Consider the following 27,344-nt stretch of genomic DNA (forward strand, 5'->3'; position numbering starts at 1 on the left):
GCGCGAGCCGTCCAGCCGCAGTGCCCGCGCCGCCGCCGCGAGGGAGGAGCCGCCGCGGGAGCTGCCAACTGTCCGCGGCGGTCACGAGGCGCCTGACTCGGAGGCAGCGAAGGCGGCGAACGGCGACGCGTCGGCCGGCCACTGGGACGGAGAGACGAGGCGGGCGGCGGGCGGGCTCCATGGCGAGGCGCGGCTTCTCCGGCAGCAGCGGCACAGCCTCCCGGGTCCGCGGGCTCTAGTGCCCCCGGAGTAGCCTCGCTCCCTCGCTCGCTCGTCCTCCGCAGCCCCGGCTCCGGCCTCGGGCGCGCCTTCCTTCCTTCCTTCCGTCCTTCCTTCCTTCCTTCCTTCCTTCCTTCCTTCCTTCCTTCCTTCCTTCCTTCCCTCCGTCCTTCCTCCCTCCCTCCCCCTCTCCTTCCTTCCCTTGCATCCTTCCCCGCGCCCTCGGACGGGTTGGCGGCGGCCGAGCCCCGGCGGGAGGAGCGGGAGGAGCCATCCGCCTCTATGATGAAGTTTAAGCCGAACCAGACGAGGACCTACGACCGCGAGGGCTTCAAGAAGCGGGCGGCCTGCCTGTGCTTCCGCAGCGAGCAGGAGGACGAGGTGGGTGCGCCCCCCTTGCCTGGCGGCCCGGGCCTCGTGCACGGGGAGGGGGGGAGGGAACAAAGGGACCCGTTAGGGAGGCCCGCCCCGCCCCCCGCCGACCCTCCCGGGGCTCGGGGGCGCAGCGTCCCACCCCCGTGCGAAGCCTCCTCCGCGGGCCCCGCGTCCTTTGTCTCCCCCGCCCCGAGATGCCCCGTCCTCTGCTCCGGAGACCCCGCGATGAGCTGGGCGGGGGCTGCTCTTGTTAGTAATTGTCGATTTCAATTTGGACGAACGTAGCTTACTGCCTGCCCCCCTTGGATAACGACCATTAGTTGGGGGGGGGGGGGAGCGCCGCGGGAGTAATCGATAGAGGTCGGGGGAGGGGAGCGCGAGTGTTTGGACTGCTGGCGAGGTCTCACCCGGGCCGCCGCTCTGGTGGGAGGGAGAACGCCTGGGTTTTAGACATCCACCAGCCCCTGGGTGCTGAGGGTTGGAAAGGTTTGGGTGTTTTTGAGCCTTTTCCTCCGGAGTGCCACGAGGTGTCATTCCAAAAGTGCGCGGTTATGGTACTCTGTTGCCCTCGCTCTATAGTAACTATGTAACTCTACCGTGATACTTTAGTCGGCGTGCTACTTTGTTTCATTTCAGAAACACCTGAGAATTTAGGGAGTTTATTTTCAGAAATACTTGAGAGTTTGATTATCCATTTCAGGAAGAATAGGGTTCTCGGTGTTAGCTTCTTTGGGAAATTACAAAACCACAAGCTGTGCTAAAGGATTCTAGAGATAAAATAATCAATTTGATGACTAGAAAAAGAAAAAGTAAGTTTTTCGCCTGTTCAAACCACTAGAATTTTATAAAATTTAGAATGATAGAAATTTCTGTAATCCCATGTACAAAAATTAGAAAGTAGTGGGATGAAAGTAAAGATTTCTGCTTTTCATAGTGTCTGGTAAAAAAAAATGAGATGGTAACTATACCTTTTAGTTGGAAAGAGAGCTTTAGAATTGAATCTCAGTGCAATTTTTAGAAGATAGATCCTCATGTCGTTAAAATTGTTACAATTAAAATTTTAAAATCTTCATAAAATGTTTACATTGTAGATGTTTTTTTATGAGGTCTAATTCATTTAAAGTATTGCTGGCAGGAAAAGTGCTTATTTAGAAAAAAGTAAAAATTGTAATGAGTAGCCTTTTATTCAGCCCCATAAATGAGTTTTACAGATAAATGAGGCTTATCCTGAAGCAGCAAACGTTTTAAACCTATGTATGATATATATATATATATATATATATATATATATATATATATATACATGCACCTGCAGAATCAGTTGAATTAGGCTCATTATGTCAATAGTCAGAGGCCCAAGATGCTTCAGCTTTTTTGAGTTCTTTTATGTCATTTCCTTCATTGTCAGGGATCAGCATTTCTTGGTGCTGTCAAAGTTCTTAGTTAGGCTCTATCTACAAACAGAAACAGTTGGGATGAGGGGGTGGGGGGACAACTTGGTACGGAGGCTCAGTTTCTAATGTATGGTAGACTTGCAGACCAGGTAACCAGTTTGTTGGTATTGTGTATAAAATAAGGGTAGTAGGTTCTGAGGTGAGGTCCCACTGGGTGGGCTCATTTAAAGTAATATCTATTTCAGACATTCTAAGGTTTTTGCCAATTTCGTACTTCTTTCTTGTGTGCTAGGTAGTTGTAGAGGAGTTCTGTAATCTCTGTGAGGTGTTACTACTTACAGGTAAGATCTCATCCTTGCCATCCAAACTGACATTGCAGTACAGTTTTACACACTTAAGGACATTCTCAATCTCCAACAACTTGATGAAACGGTGTAGTTAATTGGCAAGTGGAAAAAATCCCGAACCTTGTTGGGGACTGTATAAGATGTCCAAGGACACCTTATAAGGAGTCTGACTTTATGCAGTTCTGTGGGACAGGGGATGTGGGTAGAGGTAGAGAAAGATAGCTATAAGATGGAGGATAAATGCAGTTTCTCTATCTTTATTCGCACATCCATAACTTTTTAAAAACATCTCTCCTATAACCTCCCCTAATGTAAAATACATAATCAGGCACAGGAAGTGTCCCCCATTTACTCCAAAAGTCAATTTATCATTTGTCTAGATTTCTGTTTACAGAATGTTTCCCTGTTCAAAGAGGAGTATAGTAGGTGTCTGCTTTGAACCGTGAAAATCTACAGTACTCACAATGTGTTGCACTATTGGTAATTAAACTAATTCTCCAATTTTATTGTTTTGAGGGCTCTGTAACTGTGAGCTAGTAATACTAGTTGGGAGATGACTGGTTATGCTTGCTTGTTTGGCCCATAGAAAGAACTTCCCTGAAGTTCTTTGTGAGAAGTCTCTCTAGGTAGAACTAACAGTTGTAAACAAGGGAAGAAACTTGGGTTGGGGGGGGAGGGGGCAGGTGTTGGACAGGGAATCAGTTCTCAGTGCCAGCCAGCAGGTGGTACCACCTGCCCAGGAAGACTTGGTTGCTATACAGAGCACATACTTTTTTTGGTTATTTTTCTTGGAACTGGGAGCAGGGAGAGAGTAAGTATGCAGTTGACCTTTTATATGTAGAAGATGAGGCAGCTGAAGCAGCTAGGTGGCACAGTAGATAGAGTTATCTGACAGACTCAACTTTGTGAGTTTGGATTTGGCCTCAGAAATTGGCTATATGACCACCCTGGGCAAGTCATGGAATCATGTCTGCCTCAGTTTCCTCATCTGTCAGATGAACTGGAGAAGAATTAGCAAATCACTAAAGTCACTTTGCCAAGAAAACTCTAAATGGAGTCATGAAAAATCAGACATGAGTGAACAACATGTAGAAGATAGGGAATTTTGGGTCATAATGACTTAGCTTACTGAGATCTGAGAAAGCCCCAGTTACACATTCGTTTTGGTGAATTCTGTAATTCTCAGAAAACCAAAACAAAACTACTTTGGGTTATCTCTACCATGCAACATTCTTATATTTAATGTTAATCTTAATGGATTTGTTTGTTTGTTTGTTTTACTACACCTTTGCTTATGAGGTTCCATACTTTCCCCTCAGTTATAGGCACCCGGCTCCCTGCTGATTTCAGAGTAGGTGCCTACTACTTGTTCCGTTCATTTTTTTCCCCTGTCATGCTAAAAATTTCCAAAGAGTCTTTGCTTATACTATCCTGATTTATACATAAAAGTTAAATTATTGGAACTAATCCTGTGGGGAATAGAAAGATGGTTAACCTCTAAATTATTTTGTGATCTGCTATGTCAATTGAAACCATAAGGATCCACCCTTGCGTTTATAACTAGAGGCGCTCCCTCACCCGATACCAAATAAATCATTTCCCAAACTTAGTCTTTGAGCATTAACCTAAAAATTCATCCCTTTATGGATAAATAAATGACAGCTCTCATTATCTAGACTGGTTCTCTAATAATTGACATAGTCATTGGTGTCTCTCTGCCCAGTTTGATTTGAAAACTAGCAGAACTTCTAGCAAATAACCCAGACTGACTCCCATACCACAAGACAGTAATAATGCAAATAGTTTTCATTAGGACATGGAATTTGATTTTGTCTTTCATCACCAGTTCCTATTAACATTTCATAGATGTCATTAGAGCAAAAGTTATTGAAGTGAATCTTAGCCTTATTCATAAGATTTCACTTACCCAGGATATAGCCAAAAATTAAGCAAAGGAAGCCTGAAAAGTAGACTTAAGAAAGTCTCACATTATAGTGCTTGTATTTGATTGGCCAGATTGTACTTTATATAATTCTGGTAGTTTGGGGTTATCTAGATGTGAAAAAAAATTGGTTAGAAAAGCACCTGAGGGAAGTATAAACTATAAAAAAGCAGGTATAAAATCTAGTGCTGATCCATTCCACATGCATAAAAAGTCCCGTATAACTCAATAAGTCTTGAGAGCATTAAAGCTGTTGACTTGGAGTGAACAGTAAAATGATAAATTGTGTTAATTTATACTATTTTTAAAAGTGTGTGGGGTATACTTCAAGAAAATTCCAATTAAAAGAATGAAGTTGGGTATTTTATGGGAGAAAATTCCTTCATGTTTTATGGGAGAAAACATTTTTGAATGTTCTCAAATCCTTGACTCTTAAGTGAACTAGCTTAAAATGGTGTTGGGGAGCAACCTTAGATCAATTTCCATCATCATTTCCCAGATTGAAAGTTGCAAACCAGCAAAGTCTTACTATTTTACTGTAGTATGATATAGAATATTAATTCTCTGTAAGTGCAATGACATTTTGACTGGTTATATATATATCACATTCCTGTTTTTAATATCAAGTATTTTTTAAATAGAAGACTTGTGTAACTTGTAATAGTCTTTAATGGCCTAATTTTTGTAACTAGTTTCCTTTCTTGGTTAAAATTCAAGCTAAGTGTTGCATGATGTTTGACATTTATACAACACTTTTCCCAACATTCTCCTTTGATCCTCAAGCAATCCAGCCAGGTTGGTGCTCCTGATAATTGATCCCTCCAGTTAGATTTGAGGCTCAGAGAGAGATTCATTAATGTGTGCACAGCTTTGGGTAATGTCTTTGGAAGGGTTTGAACCTGGATCTTTGTGACGCTAGCATACATTGTCTTATCCTGCCTCTGGACAAGGCTCATGGGAGGACACACTTGCATAGTCCAGTCCTCGTATTTTGTAAGCAAAGAGCCAAAGGCCACACCACAGGAGTGAAGTGACCCTGTCCCAGGTGCCTGAAATGTCCGAGCTCTTGCCACTGCTGCTTGACAAGTGTACTCTTGGATCTGGAGGCAACCTGAACATTTAGAAAGCAAACAATTTTTCATCTTTTCAAGGAAAATAAAAGGGAAGACAGCTCATTTGGAACCACAGTTCTTAAAACTGAAATCTAGACCTCTTAAAGGATATTATGGAGTGGCTAACAATAGACTGCTTGGTACTTAGTGCCATTTTAAAAGAGCATCTCCACACAGAGCTGAACATAAAGAAGATTGTACATGACACATTGGATCTCTTTCATACTCATATTTTCATACTGCATTTCATGCTGCTTGCTTTTTTAAGTATAATCAATTGGATAGATACATACATACATGCATACTTTGAAAATTGTGCTTCCTTCTGAATTTCTTTTCTGTGTATTTAAAAAAGTTTCAGTAGCTTCTTTCATCATTTCCCTACTTAAAATCTTGTAATCAATAAGTTTAGTCAAGTAAAACATCAACACAATGTCAAAAATGTGTGTCTTTGTGCACCTCCTGTGCCGTGTGTGGATGGGAATCCCACAAGAGCTAAAATGGAGTCAGACCATTGCAGTGGAGCTGTTTAGTGTTCTCAAGGCTTCTTTGTCAAACCACTACTAACATGTAAATATGCATGTATGAGAAGAAATCTACCTCTGGTTTCAGACGATGGAGTGCATGCACCTGAGATAGACTACCTTCTTTATATAGTGTGCTAAGTGCTTCCATACACACTTATCTTTCATAGCTTACGCACAAATGAAAAAAACAGGCACCACCTAGTTCAATGATTTTTTTTTTCTTCTTTCTCTTTGTCCCCCTCTTCCCCTCCAAGAGAAATAATCGGAGCTCTTTTCCATTTTACCTCGTTGCTTCCTGGAGTGGCCTGAGAACAACATATATTATGGCTTATTTTCATGTAATCGTAAGATATGTTGCTAACCTGAAATTGCCTTTTCCTTTGAATTATATGGATTTAGTGGCATTTTCATTTCTGAGGGTTTTTTTTAAAAATAGTCTTTTAGCCTTTAGAACACAATGTTTAAGTTGGACTGGTTTCTCTTTATATAATTCATAGCCATGGTTTCCCAAGTGCAATACTTAGTGCTTTCTCTTGTTTTCACATAGTCATCTTTCATGTCCTATGTGCCTAATTGTATGCATTGGGGGACGGGATAGAAAAACATTCTCATGGTTAAAAAGGGGGACTTAGACTCAAACAAATAAGAAATGTTTTCTTTCTTAAACCATTATAGTTTTGCTTTCTTTAATCTCTGATTTAGCGAGTTTTACTTAATAAAAAAGTTTCTATTGAAGTTGGGAATGTCTGTTCTCTGAACTTTCACTGCTGATAAAAATCATCACTTTGTTCATCCATTGTTCAGAAAGGTCATTTAAGAAACAGTGTAGCAACTGTTCAACCAATAGCTGTCCTAGATACTTGATTCTCTAAAATCAATTGGAACTCTTGTAGAAAGACAGAAATTTGGAGTACCAAAATTAATGCTGTATCTACAATAAATAATTCAGTGTTTCAATTGGCTTGAATAGTTGTAGAACTGAGAGTTTGTGTAGGATTAGGCTGTCAACTGTAGATTTGAGTGATCCTGGCATGTTTTATGACTGGTTTGGCCTTTAGAAAGGCAAAGATGAACCTACTATTGTAGCCATTTGACATTTTATATCAGCACTCTATGGTAAAAACAGATTTTGATTACCTCAAACCTGAATATCTGCCCCTTACTTTAAAAGTAATTGTTTTGATCAAGTATAAAAACTAGTAACCAAAAAACTAGCCATTAATGGTTGTTTTATAAGTAAATAAACTAGTAAAATTATCAGGTTTGTCTCTCCAGGGACACTGGAAATGAATAGAAAAATCCAGAAAATTGGATTTAATTTTTACAGTGAAACAATACCGTGGGGCAGATTAAAAGCAAGTGTTCTGTTTGACGGTTTTCCATAATTATATTCAGTTACTGGAATACAATTTTACTCTTATTTTGTCTCTAAAACTTCATAGTTATTGACTTTTCTTGTTATATATCACTTTCCTAGATGAGGAATTAACAATCTCAAAATAACTTCTGTGTCATTTTAATAGTTTTCAAGGCCTTTTAATATTTTTATTTATTCCAGAAACCTTGCGAAGAAGGCAGGTAAGTCATCACCAATTTACAGATAAGAATGAGCTCAGAATGACTTATTAGTAGTAGTAAATAGCTGACTAAACCCAGATTGTTTTTGAACTCTTAGACGAGTATTTTTTTATAGGTCTTCTAATATACATAGATATAGAGATATGGGTCTCTCTGTGACTTGCTACATGTAGCTGATTTTGGAATATCTTGACGTACTTCCTAATATCTCAGGTCACAGAATTTATTTCTTAAAAGCCATGTAACAGTTTTGAAGTGGGGAAGAAAGAAGGGGAGAGGGCAAATAAATCCTCAAGTTGTATGTATGCATTTATAAAAATGCACAGGAAGACCATCCTAGTTATTTTCTGAAAAATGGCAGAATCCAGTGCTCTATTAGTCTATTAAAATTCTTAAGTGTGGCAAGAATACATTTGCATCTAAAACTGTTTTATGTGGGTAGGCAAATTACTTAAAATGTTAAGTTTGACCTAAGAAACTCTTGCTAATAATTTAATAAAATGAACACAACTTGCTAATTAAATTACGACCAGATTTTTTTAACCACAAATAATTGACTTATGCTAAAATTGATATCTTGACCAGAAGTAACATTTGCCATAACTGTTGTGTGATCAGATTTGAAAATCCTTTGGCTTTGTTTTGTGCTTGATTTCTCTTTAATAAGTGTGCTAGTCCAGTCTTATGGCCCTTAAAAGTCCTAGTGTGATTTAGTACTTCAGTGGATTTATGATGCAGTCAATGAGTATTCCTTTTCATGGATCCGTCCTGTCCCTGTGGCTTCATTTTGTGCAATTCTTATATTTTCCTCTGTCACAGAAAATCTGCCCAACTTGCTAGAGGCTTACCTCTGGTTCTTGTACTGTTTATTTAATGGATGCCAGTTCAGGCAGTGATTATCTTGCTTTTTTTCCCCTTTTTCTTTTGCTCATGGCACACTTATTATCATCCTGCGAAGAATTGCGGCATATTCATTACAGGAGAGTCATGCACGTGACGGTTAGTGTGTGCAGTTATCGCTAAGCTAGCTGAAATTGCTTTAGCACACCCTTTTACAACCATGACTTTAAAGTCTGGTACAGTGTCTTTCTAAAAGGAAAGTATTTTCTAGTGTTGTGTACAGATGAAGAAAAAGATGAATAAGGAAATGATTGTTGGATATTATTTCATTTGGCCTTGTGAAATATTACAAATGGAGACTCAATTTCATATCCACTGCTCAGTTTTTCTTCTAGAAAATTGGGGTGAAGAGGTGATCTGTGTTTAGTTCTGGTGCTGTTTTTTTTCCATAAACAGTTTTGTAAGGTACTGAAATTCAAACAAAAAGTAAACAGATGCTGAAGATTGTTATAGAGTGGGATTCATCCATCTGGCCAGAAGCTTGAATTTTTAAGGTCTCTTACACCTATAAAGGATCCTGGGTTAGTAGCGCTACATTTGGTGGTGGAGTATCTAGATTCTTTTTCTACGTTTGTGACTGGATAGCTGTAGCCCCTAAGTCTCTTTGTACTCAAGCTAAAATGGGGATAGTATTGCTACTTCAGGGTTCTTATGAAAAAAATTTTGTAAACATTAAAGCACTTTAGATGGGGGAGCTCTTATGTGGTAACTGTGAGAACTTAATCACAGACTTAAAGTGATTTCAGAAATTCTATGAGCTGGAACTTTGAATATTCATTCGTTTTAAAACTAAGTAGGTTACAAATTTTTAGCCCATTTAAGTTGAAATTATTTTGCTTGTATACAGTGACCACCTCTGGATGTTTAGAAATTTTGGAAAGGACCCTTTAGAAGTCCAATGGATCAATGATTTGAATTTTTTGCTTTTGTCTTTTAAGAACTGCACCATGAGTCAGTTTGGGCATAAAAAAGTATTCAACATTCCTTGAAAAGCTACCATCTACAGAGAAAATAAAATAGACTTGGGGATTTCTAGGATAGGAGAATTGGGGGAAGGAAGAATTGATAAAGCAGTGAAAATAGGCTATTTCCCTAATTGATTAATATCGATTCCCTTGTTAAGCAGGATACCTTCTCATTCTGCTGATTGAGGAAACACTATGAATTATAATTCTCCATCCACATTGTAATTTTGATATCAAATTTGAATATAGATATGCTTTACTTTAATATAGGCCAAAATGATCTTACTGTATAATGCTAATATCCATAAACTTTATTTTTAGAACCTAAGTTGAACAGCAGTTGGGTTTTCTGCATATAGTTTTCAGATATAAAGTAACTATACAGTTCTGTGGTATTTGCAGATATAAAATCAAGGTGGTATTCAGATATTAAGATAATGAGAACTTAATGTTTACATTATCAAATTTTTTTAAATATAGAAAATTATCCTTTCAACACACTGCCAGACTCTAGGAACTTTTCTTTTTTTCTTTCCTTCTTAGGATCAGAGTTGGAAGGAACCTCACAGACTATATAGTTAGCCTTTTAATTTTGCAGATGAGAAAACTGAGGCCTAGGGAAGGTAGAGTTGCTTGTATGAGGTCATATAGGTAGCAATTGTTAGAGCTATGATTTGAACCTAGGTTCTCTGACTCCAAATTCAGGGATATTTCCACTGTATCATGCTGCCTCCAAATAAATTCCTTCCCTCCCTTCTCTTTCCTACTTTTTTAGTAAAGAAAAAAGGCTAGTAGCCTGTATAATAGCTTTTAGGAAAAGGTTTGGTTTTTTTTTTTTAAAGCTGTTTTGCTTTACTATGAATATTTCAAATTCAGTATATAATATATTCTGGTAATAGAACTTTGTTCAGTTGCTTTTTTAATTGTGTCCAACTCTTTGTGACCCCATTTGGGATTTTCATGACAAAGATCCTGGATTGGTTTGCCACTGGAGAAACTGGAGCTTCTCTAGCTCATTTGACAGATGAGGAAACTGAAGCAAACAGGGATAAGTGACTTGCCATACAGCTAGGAAGCGTCTGAGGCCAGGTTTGAACTCAGGAACATGAGCCTTCTAACTCAAAGGCTGGTACTTTATGTGCTTTGATGCCACCTAGCTGCCCCAGAAGGAACTAGGCAATATCTTTAAAAGCAGCGCTAGCATACAAGTCTTTGTCTGTTAGCCACTCTGCCCGCATTAAAACTTTAAACACCACAAAGTACAGATATCCTGTATATTATAGGTTGTAGTTTGCCTTTTTCACTATCAATCTCTGGATGAATCTGTGCCTAGTTTGGATAATCCTCTAAAGAGGTTAAACAAGCTACTTTACCCCCTGGGCCTCAAGTTTCCTCAACTGTAAAATCAAATGGTTAGACTAGATGGATGTCCTGTGAAGGCCCTTCCAACTGTGATCCTGTAAAACAAAAAAAGACTCCTAAAGTTTGTCAGTGTCTTGAAAGTACAATTTTCTATATTAAAAGAAATTTGATAGTTCACATTATCTTAATATTTGAATGCCCTTTGATTTTAGGATATCTGCGAATATCACAGAACCATAATGATACAGTTACCTTATATCTGAAAACTTAGCAGAAAACCCAACTGCTGATAAATTTTGGTTCTAAATATACAGTCTAGGGATTTTAGCACTATGGCCAGGGTATAAGGTTTGAACAGAATTGTGGGGGTGTCACCCGTGCATTAAGGTCAGAAAAGAGAATGAAGAACATTTGGAAAGAGGGAGGGCCCACTCATCAGTGTCATGGAATGCTTGGGAGAAGAAAGCTGGCACATAGTGGGTGCTGAAGAACAAAGTGATCCTGGAACATTTTAGTAGAGACTGGAGAACAAATGTGGCAATACCGGGTAATAAAATGGAAGCAGGGAAATGTAATTGTGAGGAGGAGCAGAAAAGAATACTTTGAAGGCTCAGCAGAAGTCATGTGAAGTTTTCTGTTTTTGTTTAGCATCAACAAATTTGTAGGTTAGGGGAAAGGAGCCAGTTAGGAGAGATGATTAATAATAGAGCTAGTTCTCTAAGAGGCTGGAAGCAAACAGGTCTAGTATGTATGCTCTTCTGAGGATGGACTTTTTGCTCAATTAGTATTTTAGTAGCATTATTTCTGTGCTAAATCTAGTAAAAAAAAAAAAACACTTGCTTCAAAGCATTGAAATATCTAGTTGGAGAGAGGTAAGATAAACCTGAAACCACTTTGAACATTTATCAGATATCTTCTCTGCACTGAGCAGTTTGGCTCTGGTTGAATAATAAAATATAAACTCCCTCAAGATATCTGATAAAGGAGGGTCGTACATAACCAAGGTTTAAAACATTTTATTCAGAAAATGAAGTGAATTTTTATGAGATTAACACATTGTTCCAAAAGGGGACGGTAAGGCTTTCTCCATCTCAGGATTCTTTTTCCTAATCTGGAAAGATACTACTGTTTAGTCCTTGTTTTTTTCTGTGCTTGTTTACCTGGAGGTCAGTTTTTGTCCTAAGATTGTAGAAGTTTGCCTGTTGGGATTAAAGTAATAGAACCATACCTGACACCACTAAACAGAGGAGTATAACTATGGGGTTTTAATGTGAATAGTTTCTAAATGAGTGTTTGTTTATGCCATATAGATGGCGACTGTAGCCCAGATTCTTAAAGGGTCTTAAAGGACATTAGTAAATTGGAAGAAAATAGTCATTTAAACTTGATAGATTTTGTTTTTGGAAAAAGCAGAAAAAAAGCTGAAGGTTTCAGTGAAAAATGTTAACCATTTTTCTATTAGATTTTATCAGTTGTTTAACCAAGTGTGGAATCACAAGTGAACATTGCATTCATCTTTAGTTTTACATCTTCTAAAAGCTAGGATCAACTCTTATTTACACTAATACCTTAAAGTCTTGGTTCTTGCGCGGTACATGTTTAAAATGCCAGTCCCTACAACTACAGGGAATTCAAGAATTCAAATTCTTTCCTGTACATATAGGGGTGCGGTTTTTTTTATTGGGGGGGGAACAGGAAATAGTTCAGTGAAAGAGCAAATAAAATAATAAGATGTCCACTTTGATGGCCTACCCTAGGGTGTCTTTAGACATCTTTTATATGAATGAAATCAGTTAAACCTGATGCTTTACCCTATATTTTGTCCTGGGGAGCAAACCATCATTTGGTCAGAGTTGAAAATTCGAACTGGTGACGTAGCTATTTGTTTTGTCTCAGGACTCAATTAGAGGTTCTAACAAGGCAGGGCAGGTATGATGAGTAAGTAGAGAGCACAGGTTACTGCTTCAGTCATAGAAGTGCAACATTTGAGGGACTTGAGAATAATGTGCTTGAGTGGAAATCCCCTCTACAGCATTCAGAGAAGTGATTGACCATCATGTCAGTAAAGCAGCCATTCTGGAAAATTTCCTCTTGGCAAATTATACCCATTGTTTTTTAGTTTTCTTTGTGACACAATTTAATATCTCCACCTGAAAGCCCACCCTTCAGGTATATGAAGTCAGTCATCTTGTTAACTAAGTGCTGCCCATTCTACTCAAATCTTCATTTCTCTGTTTCCTTCATCCCATTTTTGAAGATCTGTGGCTCAGTTTTCATAGCATACTGGTTGTACTTTTTCGAATTTCATTCCTAAAATTCAGTTCCCCAAACTGATACATTGTAAAGAATCGACAGGTATTTACTTTGTAGTAGGTGCTAGGGACACAAATGAAAATTTCCTTACTTGCATAATGGACAGAAGTACTTATTTCTCATATTTATTTTATAACTTATTACTTATATTTGATGTTCACTCATTTCAGTAGTGCTTAACCTTCTGGGATTTTATGGGCAAAGATACAGGATCAGTTTGCCATTTCCTTCCCCAGCTTATTTGATAGATGAGGAAAGTGAGGCAACTTGACAAGGGTCACCCAGCTCTTAAAACACCAGGTTACAGCTTAGGAAGGTGGTTGGCACTCTTCCTATCTGCTATACCACCCTAGTACTTACTTATATAAGTATATACAGACTAAACAAAATAGTTCAGTCAGGATAGTCTGAGACAGGGTGGAGCCAGTCAGGGGATCTTCACAGGTTTCCTACTTGAGCTTTGCTTTGAAGGAAGAGGGAGGGGGATTCTGTGAAGTGAAAGGTGAGGGGGAGAGCATTCCAAGCATGGGGGAGAAGCAACTAGTATAGGGGCATCGGAGATGGGAGGAGCAGAGAGAAGGCCAGTTTAACTAGATGATAGTAAAATGATGCTGGAATTATAGGTTAGGAAAGGGTTATAAAAACCAAACAAAAGTTGATGTTGATCCTAGAGTATTAGGGAGTTACTAGAGCTAATTAAGGGGAGATCTGTGATCCATGCTTCAGGATGTAGGGTGACCTGGAGTGGAGAGGGACCAGTCAGGCTGCTGTGTGAGTAGAAAGGGCCAGGTGTGAGAGATGCTGTTAAGAACATAGAAATTATACCACATACTTAGATGATAAGTAGGGCAAACATAGATGGTCACAGTTGAGAGAAGACAGTGAAATACATTGGTTTGGTATTAAGACATCAGAAGGAGTTGTTGTATAAACTACTCTGAAACCTGGTAGCACCAAACATCAGAAAACAGGACATGAAATTGACTGTCTTAGCAGCTAAGAAATGACTTAGCTACCCACAGAAGCCATTTAGGATCAGATGTAGACAGCTGGGCAGCTTGGTGGCTCAGTGGATAAAGTGACAGGTCTAGAGTCAGATCTGGCCTCAGACACCTAGAATCCTGAACACATCACTTAATTAACCCCGTTTGCTTCAGTTTCCTCATCTGTAAAATGAGCTGGAGGAGAAAATGGTGAACCACTTCAGTATCTTTGCCAAGAACTCCAAATGGGATCATACAACTGAAAAACAACTCAAGAAAGCAGCAACCACAAAATTGTACAGTTGGGTCATCACCTTGTTAGCAAAGGTCCAAATCAGCATCAAGGATAGGGACAAGAAGAGAATGTAATTACTGAGGGTCAACTTGACCCATTTAAATAAGCTGACTCAGAAAAAATGGAAAATAGATAAAAGTAAGGGAAGTAAAGACATTAACATTTCTTTGAACTTCTTTTAAATGAGTTAAGGGGTTATTTCTTATCTGGCAAAAAGCTCCTGATAGTTAGGGACAGACATGTTTAGAACTGAGTGAACTCATTTACACAGTGTTAGAAGAGAAGAGGATGAAAGACTTGGAAAAGTATTAAATCAATAAAATGTAAAAGGAAGCAGCAGAAAGCGTGGCTTTATTCCTAGTTAATCAGGTTATTCTGTGATTTATAGATGACATGAAGGATTGCAAATAGATTTGAAAATAGAACAGATTGTCAAGACTCTAGTTTTATTAATAACAATGAAACCACCAGATTAGGATTCTGTCACCTCTACCTAATGCACAGCACTTTAGAAAGTGTAGAAGAAGGGCTGGTTCTAACAAATTTAAAAGAAATTTATACTTGAAGCAAGGCAATCTTAAGGATACTTAGGTAATGCTTTTTTTCTGAAATCTGTCACAAGAGGGGAAAAATTTGAAAAGAATAGAAAAGAGAAGTGCTCGTTATTGAACAGAAAGGTGGTTCAGAAAGCATTAGCAACTACTGAATTATATATCTATTACCTTTATCTCTATTAAGTCTTTGAAAATGGTCTGTATTTACATTTGTGAGTATCCTTGATGAAAACATGAAGAAAACTGGTTTTTGCCAACTATTTTATAAAGCAGACACTACCTGTGGTGTGCTTGTCTTTGTTTAGTTTTATTGCAAAAAAGCATTTTACTTTGAAGAAGTTGTCTAAAGGAACTTCATCAAGATATCTCCATCTTTATGCTAACAAGATTAAGATAGAGGATCGTTGAACAAAACTATTTTGTCTGTTCAGTACCGAGCAAATGCTGGTAACATATTTACTTAAATACAATTATTCAGCATACAGGATGTCCTGGGAAAATTCAAATAGAATTGCTTATAGATGATTCTCTCTTGAAGATCCTGTTGATGACATTAGTCAGATGACATTCATGCCATTATGCTCTGAAAAGCTGCTGTAGGACAGATGCCATAACACAAACTGTGATTGAAGGGGTTTTTAAATGGCCAGTCTGTTCAGGTACCAACAGGGGGATGGAGGAATTCCCCAGATTATGAGTTGAAGTTGGCTGAGAGTAACCTACTGAATTAATTCATCAGTACACATATCTTTGAAACAGGTACTTTGAAATAGATTTAGCTAGCAAGCTAGATTGCATTTAGGGAGTTTTCAAGCTGGGATCACTGCCACAAAAGCTAAAATTTGCACCTATGCTAAATAGGTACAAATCATAGATACCTTCACTTTTACACATTTAGTGAAGTTAACTGCAAAATAAAGCAGACAGGTCATGGTGGATAAAAGTAGGTTTGTTTTAGCATATTATGAAATTTGAAGAGGTATAAGTTAATTTCAAGAGGCATAAAAGATAAAAGTACATGTACAAAAAGAGGTGGACTGATCATATGAGTGAGAATTAGAAGATAACCCATATGTTACGCTAGTATCCAGATCTTATCTTCCATATGACTCTTAAGTTGGTTGGTGAGATGGCTGAATCACATTTCTTTAAAATGTACCAAGCCCTTGCAAAAAGGGACCAAACATTTTAAAACTCAGAAAAGGAAGTATAAAAACATGCCTTCCCAACAGGTGTAACTTTCAGAAATACATTAGAAACTTACGGACATACTTTACTTAACTACACAGTTGAGTCAGAAGTAAAAACTTCTGAGTTCTTTGCTCTTGAAATAAAATTATGAAAATGAACTGAAGTAGGACATCATTAGTCACCTCAAAGATCTCACTGGGCAGATTCAGATATTAATTGGAATTTATTCAATGGTTACCTGACTGTTCACCAGGAGAATCTAGGTGGGGGGTGTTTTTGAAAGTTGAGCTCACAGAAGCTTTTAAATAATCACTCCTTTCCAGATAAGGAAACATCCTCACTTACCTACCCCAGAGTCAGCACAGGTTGTAACTGTGAGATCAAAGGCTTGGAATCAGAAGACTTGGGTAGAAATCCATCATTCCTTCCATTGTATCATACTCTTATTTGGTAATTAAAGACTCTTTCAGTGTCTTAACAGCTGGGCACATTCTGGAGCATGTGTCAGAGTGGTCTGCTTCTAACTTATCTGGTGTATCTTGCCCCACGTTCTGGCTTAGGGCCAAAGGCTGTGGGTGCTATTGCTGCAGCTGTTGGTGATCACCTTGGGAATACAAGGGAAAAGAACATAAGAAGTTGCTTTTACCAGGGTGGTAAACCTGAGCTTGAAGTCAGGTGAGGAAGGAGTGCATTCTAGGAATAGGGCTGCTGCCTGTGCCTGCACGAATCAGCACCTCAAATGCCAGGGTGATACAGAATTCTGGAAGAACTGCGGTCACTTATGGCATAACTGAGCTGAACTGCCCCTTGTATAAAGGGAAACTTAAAAATAACTGTCAAAAGTTTAGCCTTTTTTTTTCCTTTTTTTTTTTGCAGTAATTTCTAGTAGGTTGTAGCAGTAAGTCTCATTTCAAACAGATCCTTACCACCTTTATGTTCTTATACTGCCCAGGCATTTTCTTGGAGGAAGGAGAGCAGAAAGAAGTCAAATGGTATTAATAGTTATTATAGTCCATGTAGGATATTAGTTTCATTGTAAATGCTTCCATCTTTCTAATCACCCAGGTTCATAACCTTTCCTCCCCCCCCCCTTCCCTACCCCTTTTCCCATGTTAGCAGTTTCCATATTAATTGTACCTCAGTGTAGCTGAGAGGTGGTATGGATTTTTCAGGGAGCACTAGCACCTCTGGTGTGGGGGCTGCTCGTCCACCTTTGGTGTCCATCTGCACCCAACTCTCACTTTGGCTCCAGGAAGCTGTAGTATGCAGTGGACACACTGTCAGATGGGCTAAACCAGGCTGAGGGCAACCAGCCATGAGTTAGGAGGATGTGAAGACTTTCCCCAGTGGAATGGGTGGATGAGAATAATTTATTCCATTGGTGACAGGCAGCAGGCTCTGTGGAACAGTTAGAGCTTGGTCAGATATACAAGATCATCTACTGCATCCTGGCCTGTCTTGTCCCTAAACTGTGGAAGAGGCATTGAAACTCATTCCTGAGCAAGTCTTTGGTCCTCTTAAAAAAACACCTTCCTCTCCATTCACAGCTGACCCTAAGATGACACTAACCCTAAGAGGACCTCTTGGGATGGGAAGGCAGGGGGAGGCATTCATGACTAAGCCTGTAATCCTCTTTTCTTTATTTGTAAAATAAAATCTGATGATTAAATGGTAAAACCTTATAGAAATGGCAGTTTACTCTTAACCTTACTGGTCATGAACTAAAAAGTTGGAAACCATGCAGAATTGACCTCTTTCAAACATTTGGCTCTGATTTTTCCTTGTTTGTAGGTCAAAAGCATAAGGGAGATTCCTGCAAGTTAGGAATACTACACTACCACTGGTTTAGGGAATGAGTAAAGATTTAAGGAAACTGCAAAGGAGGAAAGTTCTGTGTAACAAGAATGTAGAAGGGAATTTGTTTTAGGCATTGGCAGGGGGCGGGCAGTACAACTAGTCCAGAGACTTGGAGGTAAGAGATAGAGGTATATAAGAAGCACAGTTTGGCAAAACTATAATATGGTAGTATCCTGAACTAGGCAAGAAACTTTTTTGTATGTTAATTCTGGCTGGTAAGTCCCTTAACTTATTGAATGTTAAGCTTTCCTAATCTATAAAATGGGAATCATGATACCCCAGAGGTATAGAGGTGATGAAGAATTACCTTGAATAAAACATAAAAGATACTTTTAGTGCTTTAAAAAGAAAAAAGCCAGGTGTGACTTTTTTTAAAATTTTAGTGTGGAGACCATACATCTTTGTTGAACTAGATTCCCAGTTCTTCTCAAAGTAAAGGGAATTCTTCCTATTATGTAATTTTTTTGGCGTAATGAGAACTGCTTAAACATTCTTTGTGGTTGATTCGTTTTGTTGACACAGAAAGTTTTAACTAAAACTTTATTTTATGTTCTATCAGGTGCTATTAGTGAGTAGCAGTCGGTATCCAGATCAATGGATTGTTCCTGGTGGAGGAATGGAGCCCGAGGAAGAGCCAGGTGGAGCTGCAGTAAGAGAAGTGTATGAGGAGGTGAGACCATGGATGGACCTGGTAGCCTCAAATGCCTTTTTTTATGGGGACGTATTTCTGTTCCTCCAGAAAAGGTCGGGTTAAGAGAGCAGGTTGAGGTTTGAATTCTAGTCGTCATGATGGGGGACAAGTCACACTCAGGCCCCTGGGGAAAGAGGATAATAGTCACCTTTGCCTATATCTCGTTGTTGGTGTGGGAAATACTTTTACAGTAAGCCTTTAAAAAGTGTTTGAAAAATATAAATTCCCTAAGAGTTCTATAAGCAGTCAGCCTCATTTGGCATACCCATACAGAGTGTGACTGCGTAACAAGTTGAACTGAAATTACAGAAATGCTGAAAGATCTGGAGAGGCACAGCGTGACAAACTCTAAACAGCATTTTCTGGGGAAGTAATGAATGGCATGAATATTAAGACATGTAGAGAGAATTCTAGTCATAGTTGAGAATAAGTTCTGAGTTTGCAGCAATTCCCAGGAGGGTAAAGAACTTAGAGAATGGGTGTAGATAACACTATAGGCTACAGCCAAAAAACCCAGCCTGTTTGATACTATCAGGAATAGGATTCTGTGATGTCACATCTAAGGAAGGGGAATGCTGCAGTTGTCCAGGCTACAGAGAGATTTCCTATGGGGAGAATTGTTTAGATAGTCCTGTTGAGTCAGAGGATATGATTTTAGACTTTTCCTTGAATGGTGCTAACAAGTTGATTTGCAAGTGAATCAAAGCTAGTAACTCCAAAATGTAGCAAACACTTAATAAATGTGTATGAATGAACGAAATCATTGGTTTTTTAAAAGGAAACAAGTAACAGCCATGTTTAGTCACTACCACCTGATTTAGGCGTGTTTATTAGATTCGTTATGCAAAGCCTGGTGAAATGCTGAATGCAGAGTATCTCAGAATACATCATAAGTGAAGGGATACTTGAGCCTATTTCATTTCATAATATTTACATTGTGAATTACATAGTATGTTTGACATTTCACTTTCCCAGAGAACTGATAATGGCCTTCGTTAAAATCATTTCACGTTCAGTATATTAACTAAAACATTTCAGGAGGAAACAAAGTTATAAAATACTAAAGTGAAAAAATTTTGATAACAAAGTTGTGATATTTTGAAGAAGCTTATTATTATTATTTACTTATAGGCTGGTGTCAGAGGAAAATTAGGCAGACTTCTGGGGATATTTGAGGTGAGTTCTAAAAATACCACTGTTGAGCTGCTGAATGTTGTTTAAATTGCTGTTTTCCTAGCAGGCACAAATGAGGGCTTCCTTCAAGCCCAGTAGCCAAGAGGCTGCCACATGGCCATCTTTGAATAGATTGTTTCCAGTTTGAAGCTTGAGGTTCTTTCCAAAGTACTACATATAAACATATCAAGGACCTGGAGAGAGGGAGTGCTGTACACCAGCTACAACCCTTGCGGGTTTTGAAAATTCACATTGGCTCACAGACAGCATTGGCAAAGGCATACTCATAGCTAGAAGAAGCTATATGTCTTCAGAACCAGAAAGTGATTTTTGTCACCAAAAATTGTTAAGCTCCATTTTGATAGAGTTGACCTTCTGAAAGTGTTTCATCAAGGTGAGACTGGGTTCTTGATGGCTATGCCAACAAAGTTATAGACACTGGCAGGTCCTAGTCAAGCCAGAACAGCTTCAAGGAGGGACAGAGCAAATATACCATATCTCTTTCTCAGCATCAGCCAACTAAGGTGACAAGAGATTCCAAGTTGACTGTAGCCACACCAACTCTGGAAGACCAGGTTGCCAAAAATATAAATGGAGGAAGAAGGACCTGTAGCTACAATCCTTGTTAGAAACATGTTCTTTGATATTTTCTGGTGAAGATGGCTACCTGAATGGAGGCAGACAGTTTAGCTCCTGCAAATCTACTCCATCAAAAATCTGAAATTCACACCAGACTGAATTCTGGTTGAGAAATCCAATGAGAAACTAAAAGAACTGCCCAAAAAGGCAGCAGGAAGCTTACAGGCAAGAGGAATGGGGGCCACAGGGGAACCAGCCTAGAGACAAGAGACACTAAAATAATTCCTGCATAATTTGTCTTTTTAATATTGGTAGTTTAAACTCAAGCACGCAAGGAACTTCATGGACAGGAACTCTTCTTTTGTAATTGTTTTTCATAGTTGTTTAATTGGAAGTTTTATTACTTTATTTAAATATTGATCTATAAAATTTTCTGGACAAAATTGAAAATAAGTCCTTGGTTGCCTGAATAAAGTTATACCCTTATGTCAATAGGAATGGGTTTGTCATAATCTTAACAATTAAAATAGTTTATTAAAAGCTGTTCATGTTGTTCCTAGCTCTCTAGTTAGCCCTTTCGCAAAAGCTCTTCAAACTTTTGTACTTTTAAAAGTGTTCTCTTTACCATTCAGTTATTTGGCCCAAAGGACCTACTCTACTGTTCGTGTGCCAGGTTTCATGACTGACCATTTTCCTGTGCAGCAGAAAAACCAGTCAGGTTCCTGCTGTCATTTGGGAAGACTGTTTTATGAGACATAGACTCCATCATTAGACCTGAACTTGGGGGTCTTCACAGAGCTCTACTCCCCTACTTAAGTACCTCCCTCTCCCCAGCTAATTATATCTCATTCATCTTTTGAGACTCAGCTCCAAATTTTTCATCAAGCCTTCCCCAACTGTTCTACACCTCAGAATGAATCCATCTGGCATTTAATACTGCTTTTCTGACATCTTTTCAGATAAAACTCTTAATTCCCTCTTGTAGCACACAATACATGTCTTATAACTTTATTTTAGAACATTAATTTTGGCCACTGCTCTAGAATTACAATGGGATCTCAGAACATGGAAAACATTTCACAGTCCTAAGAGAACAGCCTCCATTCTAGATTAACGTGAAAATAGCATTCTTTTCTGTGAGAACCTTTTCATTTGTTCATAAGGGTTTAAATAACTGCCCCTTAGTTTCTATCCTGAGACTGATACTTGAATAATGAAATAGCTCCATCTTCTGGTAAACATTGGAAGTTGACTTTGCTTCTTTTTGTTATACGTTGAGACTTGTGTCTTCCATTCAGAATAGTGTTACAGCGTCATCTAACAGCTTTGGTTTAGTGATTTTGGTCAGTATTAGTAATTTTGTTTGGAGACTTTGTTGTCTTTTAGCATTATAGATTCTCCATTGAGCTGACTTAGATTCAGTTACTTTGGTACTTAATCAATGGCACCTACCTTTGGTAAATTATTATAAATAGACTTTATCTATGCTAAATAAAAATAATTCCATATCTCCTTTCACCGAAAGTTACTGTAGACAAAACACCATTTTAACAAATTTTAGAACCTCTAAGTTGTCCCACAATGAAGTTTTCTTGTACCCTTCATATACTGAGCACCTCTGATTCTGTTATTGTGGTTTGCTCTTACTGACACAGGTTATAATTAGTTTGTGGCCAAAGAATTTGTCACTGGGTCCTCAGATGGCTATCACTTGCACTCATTGCCATGATCAAGAACCTTAGCCCTTACCCATATGGTGATGAGGAAGCAGAGCAGGATGTAGACAAGATTAACACCTAGCCTTGACTACTAAGTAAAAAGGAATATTTTAACCCAGTTTGAGGGGGAAAGGTCTGTATGTTACCTTTAACCCATTCATCTTTCCCATCACATTCTACCCTCCAACAGAGACACACATGCACACCCCGCTAAGCTTCAAATCAGTGCATGGACAAGAATCAGAGTAGTTCTTTTGATGAAACTGTGGCTGTGGTGATGACCTTCATATTTTCTTAGTTAACTAAAATTCACTGATTTCTGTTGGTTAGTGAGCAGCCCAACTTCAGTTTTCCCACAGATTTATGTCACTGAAGAACTTATCAGCAACTGTTAAAAATACATCTTAAAGATAGCTTGTCCCAAACCATCCCTCCCACGTTTAAAAAGAAAGACAAAATGCTCATAATAAATATGCGTAGTCAAGCAAAAAAAGAAATTCCTGCCTTGACCAACTGCAGAACAAGGTCTGTCTTCAACCTGAGTCCATTCACCACCCCCTCAGTCAGGAGTCATGGAAATGGGATCTGTCATTCATCAGTGCTGAAGTTTGTCTTTGGGTTTCAGTGTGTGACTTTATTGCATCAGTCCATACAATTGCCCCCGGGTTTTCTGAATCCATCCCTTTATTTCTTCGCAGTACAGTAATATTCCATTTTGTTCACATGCTTTTTGTTCTAAAGATGCCCTCAGTAATACATTCTTTTCACCTGGGGAAAGTTCACAGTGAGCCAGTGTTGGCTCCACTCTTGGTTTTTATATGCCTAGTTGCCACTTAGTTTTGATACATTAGTCTTTTTCTACCTTGATACAGCAGTGACTTCTGTAAAATTCTCTGTAAATGGCTTATAAGGATTATTAAGTCCATTAGTAGAAAGATCGTTGGCCTTGTGCTTCTTATGACAGCTCATGTGACCTTAGGCTTCAGTTTCCTGATGATTTATACCAACATTTACATTTCTCTCATCAAGACCATCAAAAAGTACATATACCTGTCGATAAAGATGTGAATATACTTAATTTTAATGCTTTAATTCTTTGTGATATTACTGTTGGTAGATATTGTTTAATTCTTAAAGCATGAGCCTGTAGATTAAAATGTCATCTTTTTCATACTCAAGCAGAATCAAGACCGCAAGCATCGCACTTATGTTTATGTTCTTACTGTCACTGAAATATTGGAAGACTGGGAGGATTCTGTTAACATAGGTAAATGTTTTTGAAATCCTGTTTTATAAGCTTTTTAAAAGATTTCTGAAGAAGCAAATAAGAATTAACTATACACTGATAATAGCCAAGAACTAGTTCCAGACATTAGTTTGACTAAATTCATGATGCATAAACACAGTTTGGGAGGATTAAAGGTAGTGAGTGAATGTATCTGAGCTGCTTTTTCAGTTTTTTCTGGTTCTTTATCTCTCACATCTATATTCCCAAAATGCATGTCATTTAATATTTGGAGCTGCTTTAGTCATGTCACCTAGCATGTGGCTGACTCAAAACTCATCCATATATTTATTGGAGAATCTTTTTGTTTTAATGGGCAGGTTGACTTTACATGCCCTGTTTGGCTGATCACTGAGGGAATACTGTACATTATTTTAATGTTAGCTGGCGTTCTGACTTAAGCCATGGAATATCTTTCTATCTATCATGCTCAGTAAAAGTATATTGCAGTTTTAGCAAATTAAGCATTCTGCCAACGGATGTGTCTTTGGACCATGCCGTCTGCCTCTGCCAGGTGTATTCTTGCCATCTTCACTTCACCTTCATTTAGGTATTTTGCATGATATGAAATGACCCAGAGTTAAATATTTTATTATGACAAACTCCTGTTTTTATGTTAGTTAACTGTCAGACAAAATCATAGGTTGGAAGTTATTCCCTGGTCTAGCAATCATTTACAGTCTTCAAATCTACCTGGCATTTGATAATTTTGTTTAAATTCTGAGGAATTAGTCCTGTAGTCTCATTAAGAAGGTATTGAACTCATAATGTGTTTAATGCTTGATGGGGGTTAAGAGTGGTAAGGAATAAGCTGCCTTAAAAATGGGTTTTTACTTTTTATTGTGATAATTTTTTTTCCCCTCAGGAAGGAAGAGAGAATGGTTCAAGGTTGAAGATGCCATTAAAGTTCTTCAGTGTCATAAGCCTGTGCATGCTGAGTATTTGGAAAAATTGAAGTTGGGCTGCTCCCCAACCAATGGAAATTCCATGGTTCCCACCCTTTCAGACAACAATTCTTTGTATGTAACTTCTGCACAGACTTCGGGGCTGCCATCTTCTGTAAGATAAAGATCTAGGTAACCACACAGTTTCACAAGAAGAAGGCCTCTGTGTTTGATATCCACATGTTTAAACTGTCTGAATTGTCATATATTATGTATTCAGGCAGTTTTCATATTTTTCAGATGCTTTGAAATATTTCCCTTTTTCTTTAACAGTGTAAAAATATTTCAGTAAACCAAAGCCATATGGATTTTTTTTTTAAGATGCCTTAACTGTGTGCCCTCTCCCTTTCCCCAAATACATTTTTATTTTTGTTTTTCAGACTGCTCTGCATTCTGGTTTTCACACCAATTTAACTGATGTGGCTGTCTGGAGTTTTTTTTGTTTTTTTTTCAAAGGAAGTCAAGGGGAGAGATGATTAGGTACTTTCCTAAAGTATTGACCCATTGAAAGCAAGCCTTTTATAGTGGTTTTTAGTTTTTAAAGCTCATTTCAAAAGATTAAAATGTTTATAGTGCCACTTTGTTTCAGATACGTTACAGCCCCCATGATTTCTTGGAATTTAGAGAGAACAGATGTGTATTAAACATCATTTCTCTATTACAGGGTATTGTTTCCTTTGCATGTGGTATCTTTTCCCTCCTTAAGACTTAAACTTAGGAGTTTTTTCCAATGCTGAGGATGCCACCTCAGAATATGTACACCCTGGAAATAATACAAAATAGGCTCATGAAAAAACAGCATTAAGATTCACCTCCAGCCTCCCTTTGATTTATCATCCCTTTCTGCAGAATGCCCTAGGAAAAGCATAAGTTATTGTTTTTAATGAAAAAAACCTACTTTCTCCAATTCACCATTTTCATCATGGACTCTCTTTTTAGTTGGTTGGTTTCATTATTGCACTGCTGCAAACAGCACACTGGCATCAAGCTCAAACCCTTTCTCATTCAGTTTCTACCATTCCTTTTAGTCCCTGGGAGCCTCTCTGTTCGTTACCTTTCCTGGCAAACAATAGCCAACAGAATTTAGAATGCCCAGGTTTATGATGGGGAGCTCATCTTGTTTTAAATGTTCTGCAAACCCCACAAATTGCACTCCCACTGAAAACTTAGGAGTGGGACACTTGCATCTCTTCATTTGGAAAAAAAGATTGTGATTGGGGTTTTTAAATTCTTTTCACTCTTAAAACTTCTAAGACACCTAAAACCAAGAATCTTATCTAAAATGCAAATACCTCTTACCTAATCAGGTCAGAACTGAGGTTTAAGTGTAAAAATCTTTAGCATTTTGAAGAGATGTGGGGTTAAAAATCATTCTTCTACAAACATTTGTAAATATTCTAAATGGTATATAGTGAGTGTAAAGTGGAAAAGTACATGTAATTTAAACACTTTGTTATTCAGTACACAAATCGTTAACCTAGTTTTAAAACACAATTGTGTAAAATGCTGCTATAAATTAAAATTGAATGCTGTTACACTTTTAGGAATTATTGGTGCCACAGTTTGAAATGAGATCTTGTGCCATTCAAACACACCAAATCTTAAGTACAAGTTCTAACTCACACAAAAATAGGTTTTGAAAACACATTACTGCTAACCAAAAGAAATGAAGAAAGTAGAAAATGAACATTTAGAGAATTTCCTATTCTGAATTATGTAACTTGATTGAGAAATGTTGTTTCTCCTTGTACAGGAAGTTAAACATCTTAAAAAAAAAAACATTCTGGGCAAGCCCTTTTATCCCATAAATTAACTTAGAAAAGTCTCATGGACTAGATATTTCTCAGAGTAACTTAGCCAATTGAGAAGTTTCTTTGAATTACAAACTGCCAAAAGAAACTGGATTTTTGTTTTATGGATACAATTTTTGTACATAAAACTACTCCCACTTAACATTCTAACACTGGGGATTTTAAAAAAAAAAAAAGCTTGTACATGGTATTCTTAGAGGTAAATAATGCATGATCTTATTTTGTAACTCAAACTATGTATTTGATAAAATGTAAAAATGTACAGTATTGATGTTAACCAACTCATAAGAGTTGTTAGCCTATAAATATTTTGTTGTATAATTTTTTTGGTCAGAACATTTGGGCTTAGTAGTGCCATATCAGGATTCCTTAGCCGTTCAGTGTACAGATCTTAGTGTCTATGCAACTCGCAAAATTCCTTTAATTAGTTTTGATTCCTAATGTTTCTCTTTGTATAATTTAACAGAACATTTTACAGTTGTCATATTTCAAAGTAAACAATGTATTGCCACAGGGTTGGCTCTTGCTAAATAGAAATAGTTCAGACTGGTCTAGCAGAACTGCATTTTTAAAACCCTAAGAAGAGATAGCATTCTGTGTTGAGAGGAGACTTGAAGACACTTTCAGCCCAAATAGGGATGGGCTACAGTGAAGTGGCCAAGTGTTCTCTCATTCCCTAAAGTAAATCCTGTTTTTTAAACTGTCATCAGATAGTGGGCCAGTTACTCATTGGTACATTATTACTTGGGGTCTTGCTTAAAGGTTCACAAGTGACTGGTTTCTTGTGCCCTAAATTATCTTGGAGTGGGCAGGATGCCTACTTAGGTTTAGAAACAAAGGTAACCTCTAGAACAAGACCATTAGTTATTGTGATTTGTTGACGTTAGGAGAAAGCTGTTTTCTGCCCCTTCTCTAAACCACAGCTGAAGCTTCCCAGCTGGGTAAGTGCCATACTTGTTAACACTTTAGAACTTGGAGTGCTGGAGACCACTAAGGCAGTCAGTCGCCTTGGCCATCAAGAAGAACCAGGACCAGGGTTGGCCTAACAGTGTGGAGTTTTTCAAGAGAAGTCTGTTCTGTTGACAAAACCTAGTATAAAGAAGCAAACTAAGGAAACAAAAGGCTGTAAACATTTTTAATTGTTCTGCATGGTTTTCTTTTGAAGATTGGTGTAAGAATTTTGACTTTTTATATTTGAGATAAAATATCAGAATAAAAATTAAATAAAA

At 38.2% G+C, this 27,344-nt stretch overlaps 1 protein-coding gene across 4 annotated transcripts; it reads left to right on the forward strand.

Annotated features, from left to right (window-relative positions):
- The first annotated feature begins 387 nt into the window (after window positions 1-387).
- Window positions 388-27,344, forward strand: NUDT4 (nudix hydrolase 4). 4 transcript variants are annotated; one of them, XM_072655573.1, is made up of 5 exons: window positions 388-600; window positions 18,474-18,584; window positions 19,737-19,781; window positions 23,255-23,342; window positions 24,226-27,344. In XM_072655573.1, exons 1-5 carry the CDS (start codon window positions 502-504, stop codon window positions 24,426-24,428), a joined length of 546 nt encoding a protein of 181 aa, XP_072511674.1. In that variant the 5' UTR covers window positions 388-501; the 3' UTR covers window positions 24,429-27,344. The 4 variants fall into 4 exon arrangements, with proteins under 4 accessions (XP_072511674.1, XP_072511675.1, XP_072511676.1 ...); XM_072655574.1 differs by having other exon boundaries at window positions 23,258-23,342; XM_072655575.1 differs by lacking the exon at window positions 388-600 and adding an exon at window positions 696-843 and having other exon boundaries at window positions 23,258-23,342; window positions 24,226-25,851.

This window comes from Notamacropus eugenii, chromosome 3 (genome assembly GCF_028372415.1).
Source record: "Notamacropus eugenii isolate mMacEug1 chromosome 3, mMacEug1.pri_v2, whole genome shotgun sequence".
NCBI classification, from domain to species: domain Eukaryota; kingdom Metazoa; phylum Chordata; class Mammalia; order Diprotodontia; family Macropodidae; genus Notamacropus; species Notamacropus eugenii.

What these genes read in the sequence shown, in the direction of transcription:
- NUDT4 (XM_072655573.1), top strand. Translation starts at nt 502, where the DNA reads ATGATGAAGTTTAAGCCGAACCAGACGAGGACCTACGACCGCGAGGGC. An exon ending in GCAGCGAGCAGGAGGACGAG is followed by an intron (nt 601 to 18,473) that starts GTGGGTGCGCCC and finishes ATGTTCTATCAG; the next exon opens with GTGCTATTAGTGAGTAGCAG. An exon ending in GGAGGATTCTGTTAACATAG is followed by an intron (nt 23,343 to 24,225) that starts GTAAATGTTTTT and finishes TTTTCCCCTCAG; the next exon opens with GAAGGAAGAGAGAATGGTTC.